The sequence below is a fragment of the Heptranchias perlo genome, chromosome 26 (genome assembly GCF_035084215.1).
Source record: "Heptranchias perlo isolate sHepPer1 chromosome 26, sHepPer1.hap1, whole genome shotgun sequence".
Lineage (NCBI taxonomy): Eukaryota > Metazoa > Chordata > Chondrichthyes > Hexanchiformes > Hexanchidae > Heptranchias > Heptranchias perlo.
The window spans coordinates 18,084,247-18,105,384 of NC_090350.1; the positions used below are offsets into that span (position 1 = coordinate 18,084,247).

The 21,138-nt window shown below is 41.7% G+C and overlaps 1 protein-coding gene across 1 annotated transcript in view; it reads left to right on the forward strand.

The window, feature by feature from the left end:
- The window catches only part of csmd2 (CUB and Sushi multiple domains 2), a 1,323,345-nt gene that overhangs the window by 975,157 nt on the left and 327,050 nt on the right, over window positions 1-21,138 (forward strand). Inside the window, exons 15-19 of the mRNA XM_068006939.1 lie at window positions 2,273-2,467; window positions 5,594-5,732; window positions 8,361-8,548; window positions 14,530-14,718; window positions 16,022-16,138. Of these exons, the coding sequence (XP_067863040.1) occupies window positions 2,273-2,467; window positions 5,594-5,732; window positions 8,361-8,548; window positions 14,530-14,718; window positions 16,022-16,138 (828 nt within the window). The remainder of the gene's footprint in view (window positions 1-2,272; window positions 2,468-5,593; window positions 5,733-8,360; window positions 8,549-14,529; window positions 14,719-16,021; window positions 16,139-21,138) is intronic.

Genomic DNA, 21,138 nt, shown 5'->3' on the forward strand with positions numbered 1-21,138 from the left:
GGAAATGGTGGGTGGTGGGAATCTAGAAGCAGGAAAGGCCTAAACTTTCCTTGTAAGGCCCCGAGGAGCACTCTTGCTCCTCCTGACTCCACAAACAAAAGTTAAAAAATTATCTTTCAGGGCTTCTTCACGTCCCAAACCTCTTCAGACCTGCTTCTGCCTGGTGGGAAAGCTGCAGTGTCTTCTTCACTCAGACCGGAGTTAAAATCACAGTTGCAGCCCGATGAAAAAATCGGATCTGATCTGTGGATGTCTGTGAGGACCCCATCGTCTTTGGGCGGGCAGCTCAGCTGCCTGTCCAGAAGCCTGACTAAAAATTGCAGACAGCGGAATCTGGGCAGCTTTCCCACAGGTAAGTAACATGGGTGATTTTAACTGTCTACCCATCTGATTTCCGCTGGGCGGGTAGGGTTAAAATCGCCCCCATTGTGTGGGTTTTGGCACTAAAACAATGTCATAAAGTTCAAATTATGGGTGTTTTCAGGACTTAAATCTCAGTTTTGTGGAGTCACTGAATTGAACTTATTTTCACTAAAAAAAATTTTTTAGAAAAGCAACATGATATTGAGCTTTAAAATGCCGAGATATGGACAGTGTAGATGTAAGTGGATTAACCACTATATAAATTGTGAGCTCAGCATGATGATATAAATACAAAATTGGCAAACTTAAAGCAAGATTAATGACCAGAAGAAATAGTTTTCCGGCAGAATAGTGCTTATGTAGAATATACTCCCAGCAGAGGCATTTAAAACTATATTGATTCATTCCTTTACAAGTAACTGATGAATATCTTGTTGAAAATTGGATTGAAGGTTATAATAGTAAGTCTAGACATTAAACGCTCTGTGGAAGACTTTGGTTACAGTCCTCCTGTGATCCTAAAGATAATGGGTTTAGATTGCAGGTGATAAGAGTTGAATACTGTAGATTGCAAAGCTTACATTTTGGACTTTACACCCAATTACTACAAGGGATGAGGAAGAAGTTTCACAGAGTCTTACCTTTTTATAAATTTAATCTGTGGTTCCTTCCACAGATTACATAATTTGGGTGGAATTTATGTGCATGGTCTATTGGAAAGAATGGGTTTGATAGGTTGAATGGCCATTTCTTTATCTATTCTTTTTTCTGTTCTTCCCATTGCTGTAGATTGTTTAGGAAATGATTTGCAGATTACAAGGAAATTCCAATTTTTTTAAGTTGACTAAACGTGGCTGATGTTTTCTGAGCCCAATTTAGTCATTACATGGATATTTGTTTAGTTTGCTAAAAATTGTATTCAATCAGTGATATAAATTCAATTGTTAGCTCATTGGGGTACTTGTGAACTCAATTTGGTAGCTTGCAAAAATATCTGTTGCATGAGTCAAGACCCTCCTGGCTCCCAAGTGCATTACTACCCTGAAACCACTGACAGTTTTCATGTGGTAAAAGTAATTGAGCTCATGAAGTTGGGAAGTACAATATCGCACTCCCTTTCCTTCTACCCTATGTTACACATTTCATCATTTTATCAGCACGCTATTAATGTTCACAATTGATTCTTCTACGTGTCTGTGAATAGTTTCAAAATTGTAAATAAAATCTACTGGGCTCAACAGTTATCCAATAGTCAACATTCACAGTAATCCAACTGTCCCAGACTTCCAAAATACCAGTCACAGAAATGCGAGTTCAACTGATTACTTCTTTTCACTATATTAAGATCTTCATGGGGATGGTGGAGAATTTCTCTAATCTTCAGGGTACGTTGGTCTAGTGGTTATGTTACTGCACTAATAAATCAGAGGCCTGGATTAATAATCCAGGGAACATGAGTTCAAATCCCACCAATGCAGTTTGATCATTTGAATTCAGTTTTAAAAAAATCTGGAAATTAAAAAGCTGGTATCAGTAAAAGTGACCATGATACTATTGGATTGTCATTGAAATCCAACTGGTTCACTAATGTCCTTACCCAGTCTAGCCTATATGTGACTCCAGTCCCACTTCAACGTGGTTGCCTTCTGAAGTAGCCTAGCAAGTCCCTTGGTTGGGGCAACTAAGGATGCTGGTCTTGCCAGCAACGCCTTCATTCCAAGAATGATTTTTTAACGATCTGGTAAGAGTGTGCAGACTCAAGTCCAAATACAGGATTAACATAACCCTAGTAAAAATAGGAAAATAATACCCAGGGGCCAACATCACCAAGTAACTCATGCAACATAACCTCTTGCTGTAGAATCTGCACTTACTGTATTAAACACTGACATTGTTTGTATTCCTTTAGCATTCAGACACAATGAATGTCCTGATCCAGGGGTACCGGTGAATGGGAGACGTTTTGGGGAAAGTCTGCAGCTCGGAAGCACTATGTCTTTTCTCTGTGAGGAAGGATTTATCAAGACACATGGATCAGAAACGATTTCCTGTATCCTGAAAGATGGAAATGTGGTCTGGAACAGTGCTGTACCAAGATGTGAAGGTGACCATTTTAATAACATATGTTGACAGCAGCCCAGTGCAAATTTGCAGAACTGTCATTTTGGTGGGGCCCATTTTGAAGTAGAGTTTGTTGGAAAGGTCTAAGGTTCAGAGCCAAATAACATCTTTCCTAGCTCATTTCAGCAAAGGATACATTCATGACATCTTTTAATGGTTGAGGCTGTGCAAAGTGTGAAATTAAAGCTTTGTATCAGTTAGTTCAATACCCAGTTGGAGGTCGGGAACAGGAGAAGTGCTGGAGATTCAGATTTGGTTCCGGTTTTGTCATTTGTTCACTACTCTTCTCATTAGAAACAAAGACATCAGCATCATTGTGAAAAATACAGTTCACATAAACTGCTCTGAGCATTCCTCAGAAAATATCCTTTCAGTTTGGGAAGTATAATATTAGAAAAAGCACAATTATCTCTGTGACCTCCAATGCCACCCATGAATTATATTTTTGTACCTATGACATCGTAATGCCTTTTATTTATTGTAATTAACCTGTTCAACAGTGCAGTTGAACTCGGCCTGATGCACCACTTATTATTTTTAACAGGAGAGGTCAGAAAGAAACAATAACACGTCCACACAATGGAACCTTATTTTATAGTGAAGTCATTTTTTTGCAACAGAAACATGTCAGTGTACCAGGAGGAGCTGGCTAATGGAGCGTTATTAACCAAGAGCTTGATGAAGTAGATGATACGGTGATGTTTAAATTAACTGTACACATGTGCTCATGCTTTGACAAAAAGATTGAGACCTCGAAATAGTTTTCTGAACTGTGCTGAAACCTAATGTTATTTTAGTCAGAATTGTGAGGGTAACTTGAGACCGCACACACAAAAAATAAATAACTGCAATCTTGAGACTGCTTGTTTCCTGCAGATTAACTGGAATGAACCTTTTTATATTTTAAATCGACGCACTGAACAATATTAAGCAAATGAGATGCACAGGATTCCTTTGATTTCTGAGCAATGCACCGCTGTTCTTTTTGAGTTAAACAACAAAAGATTAGTGCTCAGATTTTCACTGCAGGTAGTTCGTAATGCAAGAGGATTTTTCCATTCACAAACTTAGTAAATTTGAGAGAATTAAGGTTTTGGTTTATTCAAAGTCACTGTAAATGGTCTCCATTGTATTCTTGCCAAGAAATAATTGCAGCTCATGGAATAAATTACGACAGTGGCTTGCACAAAACCAGTTCCATATAACTACTACAAAAATAACTCAAGATCACTACATGCACAACTATGCAGTTAATATCTGGTTAAAAGTGGACATGAGTTTGGAGGGAAGGAGTGTATTTTTAGGCACCTTGAAAAGAGTGACCGGAGTGACCATGAAGCTGATATGATCTCAAAAGTACAAGCCTGACCATCGTGTGAATCTGCTTGACTGCCATGGAATATTGATGCATTCAACTAAACCACCAGGACTCATACATATGATTACTTGCTTTCCACCGCCCTCTCTCTTGGACTATATGAGTCAAGAGCACTTATGCACATCTACTATTCGATCACCAGCTTTCGGCTGGTGGCCTAACGGTAGATATGGTTTAGTTGAGGATCTGGAATGCATCAGTGTTCCTAGCAAGTTCAAGCAGATTCATACTATGGCCAGGCTTCTACTTTGGTGATCAAAGCAGCTCCCTGATGCATCAGTGATTGGATAATGTAATCGAACCACCAGGAATAAGTAACAATTGACATTTTTAAGCAGCTGGTTTAGAAATTATGGCTACAGCTGCAAGTGTCAGACATCATCAACTGCCAGTATATAAGAATCATAGAATCATAGAAGTTACAACATGGAAACAGGCCCTTCGGCCCAACATGTCCATGTCGCCCAGTTTATACCACTAAGCTAGTCCCAATTTCCTGCACTTGGCCCATATCCCTCTATACCCATCTTACCCATGTAACTGTCCAAATGCTTTTTAAAAGACAAAATTGTACCCACCTCTACTACTGCCTCTGGCAGCTCGTTCCAGACACTCACCACCCTTTGAGTGAAAAAATTGCCCCTCTGGACCCTTTTGTATCTCTCCCCTCTCAACTTAAATCTATGCCCCCTCGTTATAGACTCCCCTACCTTTGGGAAAAGATTTTGACTATCTACCTTATCTGTGCCCCTCATTATTTTATAGACGTCTATAAGATCACCCCTTAACCTCCTACTCTCCAGGGAAAAAAGTCCCAGTCTATCCAACCTCTCCCTGTAAGTCAAACCATCAAGTCCCGGTAGCATCCTAGTAAATCTTTTCTGCACTCTTTCTAGTTTAATAATATCCTTTCTATAATAGGGTGACCAGAACTGTACACAGTACTCCAAGTGTGGCCTCACCAATGCCCTGTACAACTTCAACAAGACATCCCAACTCCTGCATTCAATGTTCTGACCAATGAAACCAAGCATGCCGAATGCCTTCTTCACCACCCTATCCACCTGTGACTCCACTTTCAAGGAGTGGTGTGAATGTATGCACGCACTTAGAGAAGTCCATGGATTTTTTTTTTTGGCTATTTATACAAGCCGAAAATGGTTTTGAATTTAGCCAAATGCACGTATTTGTGTACGAATACAAATGGCCCAAGTAAGGTCATTTTCAGGTGTGAATGTTCAGGCTCAAACATTCATTATTTTCTATGTATATATTTCTATTTTTTTTATCACCCTATGTTTTCTGAAGATTGTAAATCTTCAGGCCCTATATTTTTATATCAGAATGTACAGATAGCAATGATCTACTATTGATGTTAGAAGGCCTTTGTTCTGTATTACCAATTGCCTCCTTGTCTGCCCATTCAGCTCACAGTTAAGTGCCACAGCCATTCTTAATGACTACAAGAAGATGGAAGAATGTAAAACAACAGGGTGGTCAGGGATAAGTTACAGGCTGATATGGGCAATGCTTTGTTGATTTAAGGCTTGTATGTACCTACATCTTTGCTACTGATAAAAAAAAATTGATTTGGAACAAATACAGAATGACGTACTCCTGTTGCTTTGTTCCATACACAACTCACTCTGCACTATCAGTTAAGCTGTTTGTGAAAAATCAGAACTCTTACACTGCTGTGTATCATCCCATGCTGTCTTTGTTTTCCCACAGCACCATGTGGAGGTCACCTAACTGCTCCAAGTGGAATGATATTATCTCCAGGCTGGCCAGGATTTTACAAGGATTCTCTGAACTGTGTGTGGGTGATTGAAGCTCAACCAGGATATCCCATCAAAATAACCTTTGACAGGTGCTTTTCCATTTATTAACTGGTAACCATGTTTGAAGGCATTCAGCATAATCTGGGGATACGGACGGTAATGTGGTGGTTCTTTTACTGGATTGTAATCCAGAGGCCGTGGATAATAACCCAGAGAACGTGAGTTCAAATCCCACCATGGCAGTTTGAGAATTTGAATTCAGCTTAAAAAATCTGGAATAAAAAGCTGGTATCAGTAAAAAAAAGTGACCATGAAACTGTCGAATTATCGTAAGAACCCAACTGGTTCACCAATGTCCTTTAGGGAAGGAAACTTGCCTTCTTTACTCGGTCTGGCCTATTTGTGACTCCAGTCCCACACCAATGTGTTTAACTCTTAACTGCCCTCTGGAATGGCCTAGCAAGCCACTCAGTTGCATATGGGCCCACATCCTGAGAATGAATTGAAAAAAAAATCAGCAAACCTCATCACTAATTTGTATTTTAACAATTTCAGTGATCAGAATCATGTCCATTAAATGCTAATATACTGTCTCAATGCAAACAATGATTTCCATGTGAATTGTAAAGCATAGTAATAAGTGATATGTACAGAGATCAGTCACTGCTTTATTAATTCAGTCATATGACTTCTGTAATCATTGCTGAAAGGCAGTTTTGGAGTCATAATAGATCTTTCAGGCTCTGTAACTGTCGTCCAGATCATATTAATGCTTATGTTCCGGCAGCACTAAACTGTTCTGAAAGGGCATTGCAGATAATTTTCACAGACTCCTCCCTGAAAGTGCCATAGTGTATCTTTTTAAAATATTATTTTCAGCTTAATCAAGTGGTAAAATTATCAGAATATTTCAGTGTTTTTAATAAGTAAAATCAAAGTGAGAGATAAAAGGTAGTGCTTTGGCAGCGAGATCGGATATATATCAAAACATGAGACTGCATTGGGGTATAGTTTACAAGACTGGTCATCACACCATAGTAAGGATAGTTGAGTGGGTCCAGAAATACACAAGATATTGATAATCTAATTTATGGGGAAAGAATAAAGAAGGTGGGCTTGCTGTCATCGGAAAAGTGAAGGCTTTGCGATGACCTAAGAGAAGTTTTTGAAGCTGTTGAGTCGAGAACTGTTAGGTTCAAAAAAGTGAAATAAGCATTTACCACCAAAAATAACTGATTTTGAAGAAATTACACCAGCAACACTGTGTGTGGATTTGTTCAATTATCTCAAGTACTTTGACAGCAATCATTGAAAATGAATGTTCCAGTTTTACTCAGTGTACAGTACAGAATCCTCCTGATGCCCATTTTAAGAAATGTTTCTGTGAGTTTTGGAGTACATTGCCATTTTACACCTGGTAAAGCTCCCTTGGATAGCATGTAACTGTGGTTTTCCTCCCCCTTTTATCCTTTCCCTATGCCATGCTCTTTTTTCTGGTTAAGAGGTAGGGCAAGAGACCTGCATCAAGGCCATTGCTGGGAGAGGTCAGGGTGACACATATTCTGATTTTTTTTTTCCTTAGCTTATCAAAATGGGAATATTTCATTTGTAATGTAGTTATTGTAGTGCCTTCATTCATAGAAATGATCAAATCACAAAATTTTGATGGATATTGCCGTGACAACACTACCCTTTCAAAGCAAGCACCTGTTGGTCTAGGCATCATATAATTATTTATTTTGCATGCTGAAACCCTCATCCATGGCGTTGTTACCTCTAGACTCGACTATTCCAGTGCTCTCCTGGCTGGCCTCCCATCTTCCACCCTCGATAAACTTGAGCTAGAACGGTCCCCATGGATTGGAAGGTAGCAAATGCAACCCTGCTATTCAAGAAAGGAGGGAAAGAGAAAATAGGGAACTGTAGCCCAAGTTAGCCTGACATCAGTAGTATAGAAATTATCAAGGACATGGTAATAGGGCACTTAGAAAATCATAATATGATTAGGCAGAGTCAACACAGTTTTGTAAAAGGGAAATCTATTAGAGTTTTTTGAGGATGTAACTAGCAGGGTAAAGGGGAATCAGTGGATGTAGTATATTTGGATTTTCAAAAGGCAGACGATAAGTTGCCACACAGGTTGTTACACAAGATTAGAGCTCATGGGATTGGGAGTAATGTATGAGCGTGGATTGAGGATTGGTTGACGGACAGAAAACAGAGTAGGAATAAACAGGTCATTGTTGGGTTGGCAGGTTGTAACTAGTGGGGTGCCGCAAGGATCAGTGCTTGGGCCTCAGCTATTAACAATCTAAATCAATGACTTAGATGAGGGGACTGAGTGTAATGTATCCAATTTTGCTGACGATACAAAGCTAGGTGGGAAAGTAAGTTGTGAGAAGAATGCAAAGAGGCTCAAAGTGATATAGAGAGGTTAAGTGAGTGGGCAGGAAGGTGGCAGCGCCTCTTGTAAACATCTTCCACCATTTGTGAAATGTCCTTAAAATCACAGATTTTGTTTATGTACAATTTTTTATAACTTCAGTGTCTCAAAAAGAAAAATGTGTAAATAGTGCACAGTTCAATGAGTTTATTACTGGTTATCTGAAAATCCACACTAGTGATAAGTTTAATGAGCTAGTCTCTGTGTGTACCAACTTGATCACTGAAAATGACATTTTATATTCTGATAATAACAGCTGTCTCTCTATTTCCAGATTTAAAACCGAAGTAAACTATGACACCTTGGAGGTCAGAGATGGAAGGTCCTACTCCTCACCACTAATAGGCCTCTACCATGGTACTCAAGTACCTCAGTTCCTGATTAGCACCAGCAACTATCTTTACCTCCTGTTCACCACTGACAAAAGCCACTCCGATGTTGGGTTCCAAATTCGTTTTGAAAGTAAGTTGCTTAGAATTTAGATACACAGCTGCAGATTCTAGATGGTGGAGTGATTACAGCCAGCAGGTTCTCTTCAACGTGATGTCTTCCATACTTCAGTAATGATGGTCATCACAGGGGTGGTCCAAACAGATAATAATACCTCAATGATCAATTAGTGATTTGGTTTTACCATGGAAACATTGCTACGTTTTGATAATTACCATGAATAGCTACCCCGAGGTGATTTTCTTTACTACACCACGATATGATCTGCATATTTCTTCTCTCTCTTGAATACAGAGAAAATGTTAAGCTGTCCCACTGTAGACTGGCCATAATTGCCTGCTTGTGAGTACTGATTGCTATAATCCTTGTTAAATCCATTTATACGCAGTTCAGATGAAAGAAAAATAAGTGCTTATTAAAGGGGAGATGTTGCTGAATTGGAAAGCATTCAGGCACACTCAGTTCCTAAAAGAGCTCGAAACAGCAGTGCTGAGAACTACAGAACTTAAATTGGACGATTGGGAGCACAAAAATGTTCTTGACGTGATTATGATACTGTTATGGATTTGACGTCCCAACATTTTTAATTTGTACTCACAGCACAGCAGTTTCCAGAAGCAGACTGAGTACCCTACGAACTGAAAGTATTTTGCATTTTGAGAGTGAGGCATCATGCTTTGGTACTAACAATTACTTTTTATTATAGTTTACCACACCAGCAGTTATGTGGGATGCCCACCTACTCCTGCCTGCTCCAATACTATCAGACCTTTGCATTCAGCCTAAAAATAATAAGTCACATTAATTTAGAAGTAAAATAACATGCTGAAGTAGTATGATGCACCAAGTTACCGATGGTACAATAAAAACAAAATGAGCACAAATGCAATTAAACTACCCTTTCTAAAACATATTTCTTGCACAGTACAATAATCTGCAGGAACCTGTAGATAAAACAGATTTTCCAAGATGATGATGTACTTGTGTGATTTTTTTTTTTTGTTTTGTTATTTGAACTAAGGATGTGGACAACACTGATAAGACCACATTTGTTCCCATCCCCAGTGCCCTGAGAAGGTGGTGGTTGGCCTTCTGTTTGCAGTTGTTTTTTTACAACTTTAGAGGGCATCACAAGTCAACATAGTCTGGAGTCACATATAGCCCAGACATTTAGCTGGGTTTAGATGGCAGGCTTCCATCCTTGAAGGACATTAGTGAACCAATTAGGTTCTCACAACAATCCAGCAGCTTTCATGGCCATTTTTTTCTGGAGCTTCCCACAAATTACCAGATTTAATGTGTACAGTTTCGCAACTTGCAATGACTACATTTAACCTCATGACCTATAGATTGCTAGTCCAATACCATAACAATCTGTACTCCAAATTACAAGATTACAGAACTCAACTTCACTATCACCTTTATTAAAATTGTGCAGCTGCCACAGTACCTTTATACCAAAAGAAGCCTCTCGTGCCACAGGTGTTAATGTGAGACATTAACCATTCTTCTTTCAAGCAGGGTGAGCCATAAAGGTAACGGACTCATCTGCTTCTCTTAGTTTGTAAGAAAGAAAGAATTGAAATTATACACTCCAAAGTGCTTTACAGCCAACGAAGTACATTTAGATTCGCATTCATTAGCATTTCAAAGAGAACTGTCCCAGCCATCAACCAAACTCCGACCTAATTAGTTTCTGTGTATAGGCCATGGCCCCATCAAAGTAAGCTAACCAACTCATTGAAAGTGTGGATAAATCTGGTCAGTTTCACTTCTTGACCACTCTCCTGACACAGAAAAAGAGATCCTCTTAAAAGTATAACTATCTAAAGACAATTTTTAAATTGCAATTGCCCTGTCAACCTAAAATCATAAAAGAAATATAATATAAAAATATTCCTATGTGATGCAGGATGATGGCTCTGTTTGAATCACATGATTCTTCCTCTCCACCTCCAGATGGTTAGAAAGTCCTTTAGAGAACTAAGCCAGCATCCTGCCTCAGTGAACTGCCCTGCTCAATGTCGGCCAGTCTTTTCAGTTAAGGCACTCCATGAGACATGCAGAGACTATCCTGATGTGTTCTCTCTGGAGCTATCATTTTTGCTACTTGACGTCTGTTGTGATCTCATACACTATATGACAAGGGACATGTGTTTTGCTTGGTTAGTGCTGGGTTACCTGTGTTTGTCCTTTAGATGAACTGCCTCGCTAAGACAAAAGTAATGTGCAGTGCCAGATTTGATAACCTCATAACATCATAATGTCACTTGCCATATCATTCTGTTCACATCTGTTACCATGGCAACACTCCCATTCTAAAATAGCTAACCTTAATACAGACTTCAACATAGTTATTTACATTGTGTGATTAATATAGAATCAATTAATTTGCGATTCAAGTCTGTTGTATGTTATGAATATATCAGTTTCCTTCCATAGGTAAGTAACACTTATTTTGTTTAATATGCAAAAAGCACTCAGCGGGCAACAGTGGGATACTGAATTTCAATCACAAGCAATCTGTTGCAGGATTTTGCCTAAATGATCAGAAAATGACAGTCTTTCTTCTGTTCAAAATTGTGTTGGCATCAAGGATTCTGTCAAAGAGAACAGAAAATGATATTGTTATGATTTAGGTTGTTAAAGAAAATCTTTTTTTTCTTTCAACACGCATACAGTACTTATCATAAGCAGACCTTATCCCCAAGAACAGCAAGTGTGGCTTCTTATAAGGTTCATAACATAGCTGAGGACCAACAATTACCTTCAGTTGCAATAAACTACTTACTGAGTTTTTATAGTTCTGTATCCAATCCCCTTGAATGCCAGAACTGTAAAGACTAAAATGAACTACATTATTTAATTAAGCAATACAATGAAACATAAAAGATAGACAGTAACTGCAAATACAGGACCACACAACGCTATCTGGAATAATGTGCTGCAAGGGGTCCATTTTAATTTTTCAAATTCCTCCTGTCCTAATAATGAGGACTTTGGTAAACAGAAATGTTATATTCTTCCTTCAACACACAAGTCCATGGAACAAACCCCAAAATAGCAGAACCCCTTTCTGTTCTTTCTAACTCACAGCTTAATTAGACTTGTTCCCCCATATAGCTTCACAGATATTACTGTGAAATGAAATCTCAGTTTTAAGCATCAATTTTCTTTGATGTCAGAATTGCATTTCAAAGGAGCAATACTATTTTGACATGCAACAATAATGTAATCTCCCCTAATATTACTCGGATTAAATATGATCTTACAAAAATTCTGAAAGATAGACATGAATAGTTTAAAATATAATAGTAAAAAACATTCACTATAAAATGTTGATGTGGAACTTTTTTCTTTGTTTCTGCACTGTCTCCAATGCTTTTGATACATTCACACTTTATCCCATCTTGTTAATTGAACACAAGACCAAATCAGCAGTCAGATGTATGCTGTCCATTACAAAAACCATGACAGGGCCTATTTTAATTTAGGTTACATAATTTTTTTTTTTAAAATGCAAACATAATGGGACAAGATTGTAATTTTCATCACAGAGTTAATAAACCAAAAGACTTTCAACAAGCTGATAACATTGACTTGTTCAAAAGCACAGTATTATTTTCAAGCAGAATCTTCCTTCTGCAAATTGGTTTGAATAAACTGCTTCAGATTTAGAAAGAAACTGCTTTGGAGTCATCGGGCTCTATTTTAGCACCAACTACCGGGTGCGTTCCAGGCGGGGGGGCTCCGAAAATCGGAGAATCCCGGCACGGTACCGGAGCCCGCCCCGAGCCCGCCCCGAACCCGCGCACTTCCGGGTTCCCCGCTGACGCGCCGGCGTGCGCACGCAGCCCCCGCTGGTGGGAATCCCGCAGGCAATTAAAGCCAGCGGGGTTCCACTTGACAGTATTTATGTAGGTATTTCAGGTCATTAACTGACCTGATTAAGGGATTATGTGGGATTTTAGAACAAAGTGGGACTGTTCCCCACACTGGGGGAAACACTCCCAGGTCAAATGGACGTGTTGCAGCTGTCAGCCTGTGGCAGCTGCAAAGGTCCATTTGACAGGTGGGGGTGTGGGGAGACCCTCACCCATTGCAGGCGGCCACTCTGTCACTTGGGACAAAGTTTGGCCTCCACCACCCTCCTCCTGACAGTCAAAGTCACCAACCTGCACACTTACCCCGGGGTCTGGAGACATGTACCTACCTTGCGGACCCCCTCAGATGTACATCTTGCGGATGGGGGCCACCATAGCTGCAGTCATGACCTCCTCGGAGGGCAAACAGCCTCACCAGCCTCGCCATCCACGCCGTCCACCTCTGACACGTGGAGCTCCACAACACAGTGCTGTGACACATCCACCTGCACAGCAGGAGGGAGGGCTACCTCAGAGAGAGATGCGTCGCAGAGGGCACTACCCTCGCCACAGGGTCCACAGACCGAGGCTCAGCCTCCTGGACCTCTCTGAGCAGCAGTGCACACGGAGGCTCAGAGTCACTCGACATGTAGTCGTGGACATCTGCAGCCTCTTTCATGCCGAGCTGCTCCTGGCTGGCCCGAGCACCATCTTCTTACCTGTCGCTGTCAAAGTCACCACTGCCCTCCCGAACTTCTCCTCCGCATCCTTCCAGGGTGCAACCGGGGGACATTGCCGATGTCTTCCAGTCGTCTGCGCAGAAGAGCCCTGCAAATAGACCGACACCCACTCTGCAGTGACACAATGGGTGGCATCAGTTGTGGTTCCTCATCGTGATCTTCAGGAGCGGGCATTATTGCACAAACCAGACAGGATTCGCGAAGACATGGCAGTAGTGGTGCCAATATAATATGTAATGTGCATTGTTCAGAAATTCAATATAAGTAACACCCATGACAAACCCTCAAACACCCTTGTGCATCCCCTTCATGCTCACGAGACGTTTGCCTTACGCTGCCTACAGCACATATGTGATGCATGCCCTGTGGCTGCAGCACAGGTAGTGGCAGGTTGAGTGAGGCTGGCCGTGAAAGAGATGCACGAGAGGGTGAGTATGAGATCGAGCCATGAGATTGTATGAGGATTGGGTTGAGTGGTAGTGGTCGGATGAGTACTGGCGAGGTGAGTAGGTGCAGGTAAGATGAGGATGAGGTCTGAGTGGGTATGAGAGGTGATGTGACAGAGTAGTGTTGGCAGTGCCGAAGGAGATGTGGGTTGGGGGCAGTGCTGTGGCAGACAGAGTGTAGGGGAAAGACTACGTGTACTCACTTTGGCTGACCTACTGAGGTCATTGGAGCGCCTCCTGCACTGTATGCAGGTGGGCGATATGTTGGTGGCGCTAGTGACCTCCTCTGCCACCACGAGCCAGGCCTTCCTGGTGGCAGAGGCGGGCCGCTTCCTCCCGCCCGCCGGGAGGAAGATCTCTGTCCTCTCCCTCCTCCTCACCCCATGTATTGATACCTGGAGTGAGGCATCATCAAACTGGGAGCAGCCTTCCCCCTGGGCTGCTCCATGCTGTAATTTTTGCTATTTGTTGCAGCATCTGTCAGTGGAGGACTGTCCCTTTAAATAGAGCGCCTACAGCTGACAGATCTTACTGCGCATGCGCAGCCCGCCCGACGCGCAGATCAGCAGCGGGGAACCCGGAGGAGCAGGTAAGTGGATCCAATTCGTGGTTTGTCTGCTACGATCGCGCGGGAAACTCACTAATTTCACCAGGCGCGTTACCCACGCGCCCGATAGCCCCCCCGCCGAGAACCCGCAGCCCTGCTAACATCGGGCCCATTGTCCAATATCAACTTAGATGAGAGAAACACTGCTATTTTGTTTACAGTCAGGTTGGTGTCCTCCATCAGATACTCGAGCATCAGAGCAGCTCTAATTCCATGTTTAGCGTGCACTGCTACTGCTAACAAAGCCACCCACCTAATGAAAGATACTTCAAATGAATTAGACCGTGGCGGTTTACCAGTGACGTGTTTAATTCTGGTTCATTGACTACATTTCCAGGTGTGAAGCTACAATCTGATTCCTGTTTGGACCCTGGAATTCCTGTGAATGGTCAGCGCAACGGAAACCTCTTTTTTATCGGATCTTCTGTGACCTTTAGTTGCGATCCAGGATACACCCTAAGTGATGATGGAGCTCTCGTCTGTGAGCCCAATTACCAATGGAGTCGTGCTTTGCCCAGCTGCGAAGGTATTGCCGGAATTTTCATAGTTGTGCTGCTGGAGTGGGTCAGAATCTCAGGAAGCGTTTCCATGAAAGGGCATGTTTGTCACTGCCATTCTTGGCTGGGTGTTTGGGAAGAGAGAAAGCAAATGAACTGAAGAGAGGGGGTTCCTTGCCACGTGAATATGCCACCTGCAAAGCTGACCAAGCATTGGTATTGATGGCATGCATGCAGATATTTGCAGACTTGGACTGTTCTCTTCTTCCCTCTCTCTACCTGCCTGATGAGGTATCTAATCAGCTGGGGTAGGAGCAGTGGAGAAAATAAGAGTGATTTTTTTATCCTTAATAAGGTGACTTTTAAAAAAAAATCTTTGTGCATTATTGACCTGAAACAAGATGCCATGGAGTGATAACAAGCAGGATTGCAGCCATGCTGTCCTGTATGAGTTCAGAATCTTTAGCTCTTGGAGCAGAGATGTGGACATTTCCAGCAGTGTCCCTTCTCCTGAGTTTCCCGATTTTTATCTGAATTGCACCTGGACAGTGGAGGCATCACATGGCAAAGGTAACATGTCCTGATGTACAGGAGGTATCTGAGGAAAATGTTAGGAAGCTTTTTAAGAAAAAGTCATAATAAAATGACTGAAGGACATTTTCCACAGCTCTGGGGCACATCCGTGAGCAGATGTTTATGGCTCTTGCATTAGAGAGACATGGGCGTGCATTGCATCCCTTTCAGCCCCTATGGATAATGAAACAGTTGCTATGTGGAGAGGGAGCAATTGAGTAATTTTGATTCTGCACTCTGATAAAAAATTTTACCCTGAAATTGGTTCTCGTCACATTAAGTTAGCTGTTCATAAATTGCTTATCAGTGAGGTTGTTGAGTCTTTTTATCACTGACGAATGAACAAATTCTGAAAAACACCTTTCAAATAACACAAAGATTTAGCAATAAACAGTGAGTGCTGATGTGCTTGTGGTGTCAAAAATATTAAGAATTTCTGAAATGTGTGGTCTGAATGCACAATTTGTGTTCAATAACTGGAATTTTACTCACATTACCTCTTTATACCCAACGTGGCAATAAATTAAATTTAATCTACTGATAAGTCATTGTGGAGAAACCTTTTTCACCAGAAGTGTTATTTTGCATGTAAATGAAATTTTGATTGAATCTTGAATTGACACATTGTTCCAATGAGGCTGTTGTATAAATGTAGTAAAGTATACCCTTCAAGTTAACATTGTCACCAGTGCAGAGCATTTATAAAGTTCTCGGTTAGTAATTAATGAGCGCCGTCAATTCAATTTTCTTCATTTTTAGCTTTGTGTGGAGGTTACATACGTGGATCAAGTGGAACCATCCTCTCTCCTGGGTTTCCTGATTTTTATCGGAATTCTCTGAATTGCACCTGGACAGTGGAGACATCACATGGCAAAGGTAACATTAATATCATGTCCTGATGTACTTGAGGTATCTGAGGAAAATGTTAGAAAGTTTTATCATTGTATAAACCAACATCCGACAGGTTGTTGAGGCTAGAAATGGCTGTTACCAATAAGAACCGTTGAATGCTTAGCTTGGTGTAATGGGATTTCTTTGCTGTTTTATATTATATAGGTTCACACCTCCTTTAAAATAGTGGGTAGACAAATGTGTTAACTGTCGGTCTGCTAATATCACTAACAGTGATTAGGAGCCCACTTTGTTAGAAAGGCCATTTGCCGCAGTTTTGTTGAGGGAGTTACATTCATTGCTGTTTATCTGTGTGCTATGATCTCTCACCAGCGCTAGGTTTGTATAAGTGGTTTTACATTGATGGAGTGCCCTCTACAGCAGATGGTAATCTCACCGAATAAAAGTAATTTTTTCAACATATAAATGGTCCAATCTGAGAGCCCCAACTGCATTGGTATTGCAGGATTTTATGGATCTCATGAATTCTGTCGGGTTGCCAATTGAAACTTGGAAGTAAGGAACTGGATTCCCTCCTTTTCAACGATGGAATTCTCAATTTTCCAGCCTTTATTGGAGCAGCAACAGGAAGATAAGTGAAAAAGAGAGAGCAGCACATGGAGATGGTCTCTTAGTGCTGCTCCACTGGGACCATTCTATATAGAATCATAGAAAGTTACGGTACAGAAGGAGGCCATTTGGCCCATCGTGTCCGTTCCAGCCGAAAAAGAGCTATCCAGCTTAATCCCACTTTCTAGCACTTGGTCAGTAGGCCTGTAGGTTACGTTACTTCAAGTTTTCATCCAAGTACTTTTTAAATGTCATGAGGGTTTCTGTCTCTACCACCCTTTCAGGCAGTGAGTTCCAGACCCCCACCACCCTCTGGGTGAAAAAAATTCTCCTCAGCTCCCCTCTAATCCTTCTGCCAATTACTTTAAATCTATGCCCCCTGGTCACTGACCCTTCTGCAATGGGAAATAGGTCCTCCCTATCCACTCTATCTAGTCCAGTCATAATTTTATATACCTCAATGAAAACTCCTCTCAGCCTCCTTTGTTCCAAAGAAAACAACCCAGCCTATCCAATCTTTTCTCATAGCTAAAATTCTCCAGCCCTGGCAACATCCTCATAAATCTCCTCTGAACCATCTCTAGTGCAATCACATCTTTCCTGTAATGTGGTAACCAGAACTGTACGCAGTACTCAAGCTGTGGCCTAGCCAATGTTTTATATAGTTCTAGCATAACCTCCCTGCTCTTATATTCTATGCCTCGGCTAATAAAGGAAAGTATCCCATATGCCTCTTTAACCACCTTTATCTACCTGACCTGCTACCTTCAGGGATCTGTGGACATGCACTCCAAGGCCCCTTTGTTCCTCTACATCTCTCGGTATCCTCCCATTGATTGTACACTCTCTTGCCTTGTTGCCCTCCCCAAATGCATTACCTCACACTTCTCTGGATTGAATTCCATTTGACACTTTTCTGACCAACTGACCCCCATTGATATCTTCCTGCAGTCTACAGCTTTCCTCCTCACTATCAACCACATGGCCAATATTTGTATGATCTGCAAACTTCTTGATCAAGCCCCCCACATTCAAGTCCAAATCATTAATATATACCACAAAATGCAAGGGACCTAGTGCTGAGCCTTGCGGGACCCCACTGAAAACAGCCTTCCAGTCACAAAAATACTCGTCAACTATTACCCTTTGCTTCCTGCCGCTGAGCCAATTTTGGATCCAACTCGTCACTGAGCCCATTGGCTTTTACTTTTTTGACCAGTCTGCCATGTGGGACCTTGTCAAAAGCCTTGCTAAAATCCATGTACATCACATCAAACGTGTTACCCTCATCAACCCTCCTTGTTACCTGCTCAAAAAATTCCATCAAGTTAGTCAGACACGAACTTCCCTTAACAAATCCATACTGACTGTCCTTGATTAACCCGTGCCTTTCTAGATGACAATTTATACTGTCCCTCAGAATCGATTACAATAATTTGCCCACCACCGGGGTTAGACTGACTGGCCGATAATTACACGGTCTATGTCTTTCTCCCTTTTTAAACAACGGTACAACATTAGCAGTCCTCTAATCCTCTGGCACCACACCTCCAGCCAGGGAGGATTGGAAAATGATGGTCAGAGCCTCCGCTATTCCCTCCCTTGCTTCTCTTAACAGCCTGGGATACATTTCATCCAGGCCTGGCGATTTATCCACTTTCAAAGATGCTTCCTCTCTCACTATGTTTATCGGATCCAATATTTCACACTCCTCCTCCTTAACTCCAATCTCTGCATCATTCCCCCCTTTTGTGAAGACAGATGCAAAGTATTCATTAAGAACCATACCCACATCTTCTGTCTCCACACATAGATTACCTTTTTGTTCTCTAGTAGGTCCTGCTCTTTCCTTAGTTACCCTCTTGCTCTTTATGTATTTATAAAACATTTTTGGGTTTTTCTTAATTTTACTTGCCAGTATTTTTTCATGCCCTCTCTTTGCTTTCCTAATTTCCTCTTTAATTTCATGCCTGCACTTTCTGTACTCCTCTCGGCTTTCTGCAGTATTGAGCTCTATATGGTAGAAGTGGCCGTAAGTGGTTATTGTGAGGGTTGGTACTCCTGTTCTGATAATAATTGCGTTCTCTTCTTGGGATGGGTATTGAAATATTGTGGGCAATTTCCGTGTGTCTGCAGGAAGCGGGTGGACAATGGGTGGGGCAGATGTGGCACCTGCTCAGAGGAGTTGGCACAGGATCCGATCAGTTTTTTGTGGTAGGTCCTCATTATGATGTGACCGGTGAGCTGCCACTGTGAAACATGCTCCCCATGGACAACTCACTGATTCAGAGACACAAAATCAGTCAGTGCTGCCACTTGTCAATAGCCAGTAGTAACAGCTTAAAGCGGAGGTGTATTTAGTGTCAGGAACAGCAAGAAGCAACATTCTGGAGCAAGCAACATGAGTGCGAAAACTACAGCAGCAACTACATAAGATTTTAGACCTGTTATGGTGGATAACTCACAAGGTCTAGCTGAAAAAAATTCTCCAAAAGTCTCCATCCAGCTTTACCTAACAGCAGCTGAGATTCCCTTTAACTATTGCTCCATATGTCCACTCCCGACTTGTACTGTCAACGGTTGATGGGCTTGTGCAGAAACTGGCAGTAGTTGGGCAGGCAGAGACGAAAATGGTGTTGGGGTGTAAATTACATCACTTGATCCCGATTTGCATTTATGCATGAGGAAGGACCTCTAGCTGCCAGGATGTAAGTCCACCCGAGAATATGAATGGGCATCAACACAGTGTTAAGTCGACACAACTAGCCACTACTTGATTTTGATTCTGCTACTAACCCGTTTTTGCGCACAAACGGGGCGGTAATGAGATGACTGTTGCCCCCATTGTTTGCTTTTGCTGAAGAAAGGGAGGGAGTCATGTGGCAAGAATTTGAATCTGTCACAGTTACACACAGAAGAGCTTCCCTCTTTTTTCAGCATCCCATTTAGGTTGGAGAGACATCTACTGGAAATGTTCCTGTAACATTATCTGGTTGCTTTGCTGCTGAACCTATCCCATTCATACAGTAGGATGGATTTAGCAACAACATACTGTGTATATGCAAGATCCTTGCACATACAATTGTTCAAGTTTGCAATATTGCCAGTCTGGTCAAGATCTTTTCTGAAGTCAGTGGACGTTCCATACGTTCCAGCAATAGCAGATGTGCATTTGTGGCCTGTACAGATGGACTGAGAGATCAACCTGCCCTGAGCCAAACCCACATGGCACGGGTGACCTACATGGTGCCTTTGACCACTGTTTACAGTTGCCACTGGTGACACACAGAGGTTAAGACAAGGGCAGTTTTGGTTCTTCTGATGACACTGGCATCGGTATGTTTACTTTTTCCAGGGTTGTCTACAATGGTGTCAAATGCAAACTTGCAAAGTAAATGCGGCCTAAGATCCTTCCTCTACAGAGATATTGCAAGACCTTGTCCAGTGGTGGTTTCAATAAATTTTAGAAGTGAACATTATTCAGTTATGTTTATTTGCATTTGAGAATTTGTTTTGTTAATTTGATCCTTGTTTTTTTACTGCTGTCCCTCTATATATCTGCCTCAAGGCGCAGAGCTTCAGCCTTAGGAGGAGGGGTTGAAGATTTGAAGATTGCTCTTCACTGATATTTCAATTGGCGAAGAGAAAAAGAAAGAACGATCTTGCATTTATATAGCGCCTTTCATGAACTCAGGATGTCCCAAAGCGCTTTACAGCCTATTAAGTACTTTCGAAGTGTAGTCACTGTTGTAATGTAGCAGCAGCCAATTTGCACACTTCAAGGTCTCACAAATGAAATAATGACCTGATAATCTGTTTTGTTTTATGTTTGTTGAGGGATAAATATTGGCCAGGATATCGGGAGGGAACTCCCCTGCTCTACTTCGAAATTATGCCAAGAGATTTTTTTTAGGTCCACCTGAGAGGGCAGATGGGGCCTTGGTTTAATGACTCCCTTTAGCAATTCTCCCCACCTTGATGCGTGCTGCTATCCAATTAAAAAAGACACTAGCTGCTCTTTATATTGCAAAGGACCCATGCTAGTGGCATAGTTGACTGCAACACGATAGCAAATTTGGGAGGCAAAGCTAATGTGGGAGGCTGGGACAAGCCAGTGAAAATGGAACTTTGTGGCGACTGACCTTAGTGTATAGTGGCGAATTCATTATTTGGTTGCTGCTAGCTGTGGAAAGCGCGGGCATCACGAGCACAATTTTTAGTACAATATAAAAGCAGGTCCTAGCTTGCAATCCTGCCCTCAACTGGCAGAGCTTGGTTATGTTAGAAAGATGCCTTTAACTGGGCTTCAAACGGAAGCCCTCTGAATGAGAATGTAATGCTCGATTGCTGGAGTTACTGGGCCACCTCACATTTATTGAGGTTCTGGGAGAAAGCAATGGTCCTTTGCTCTGTGA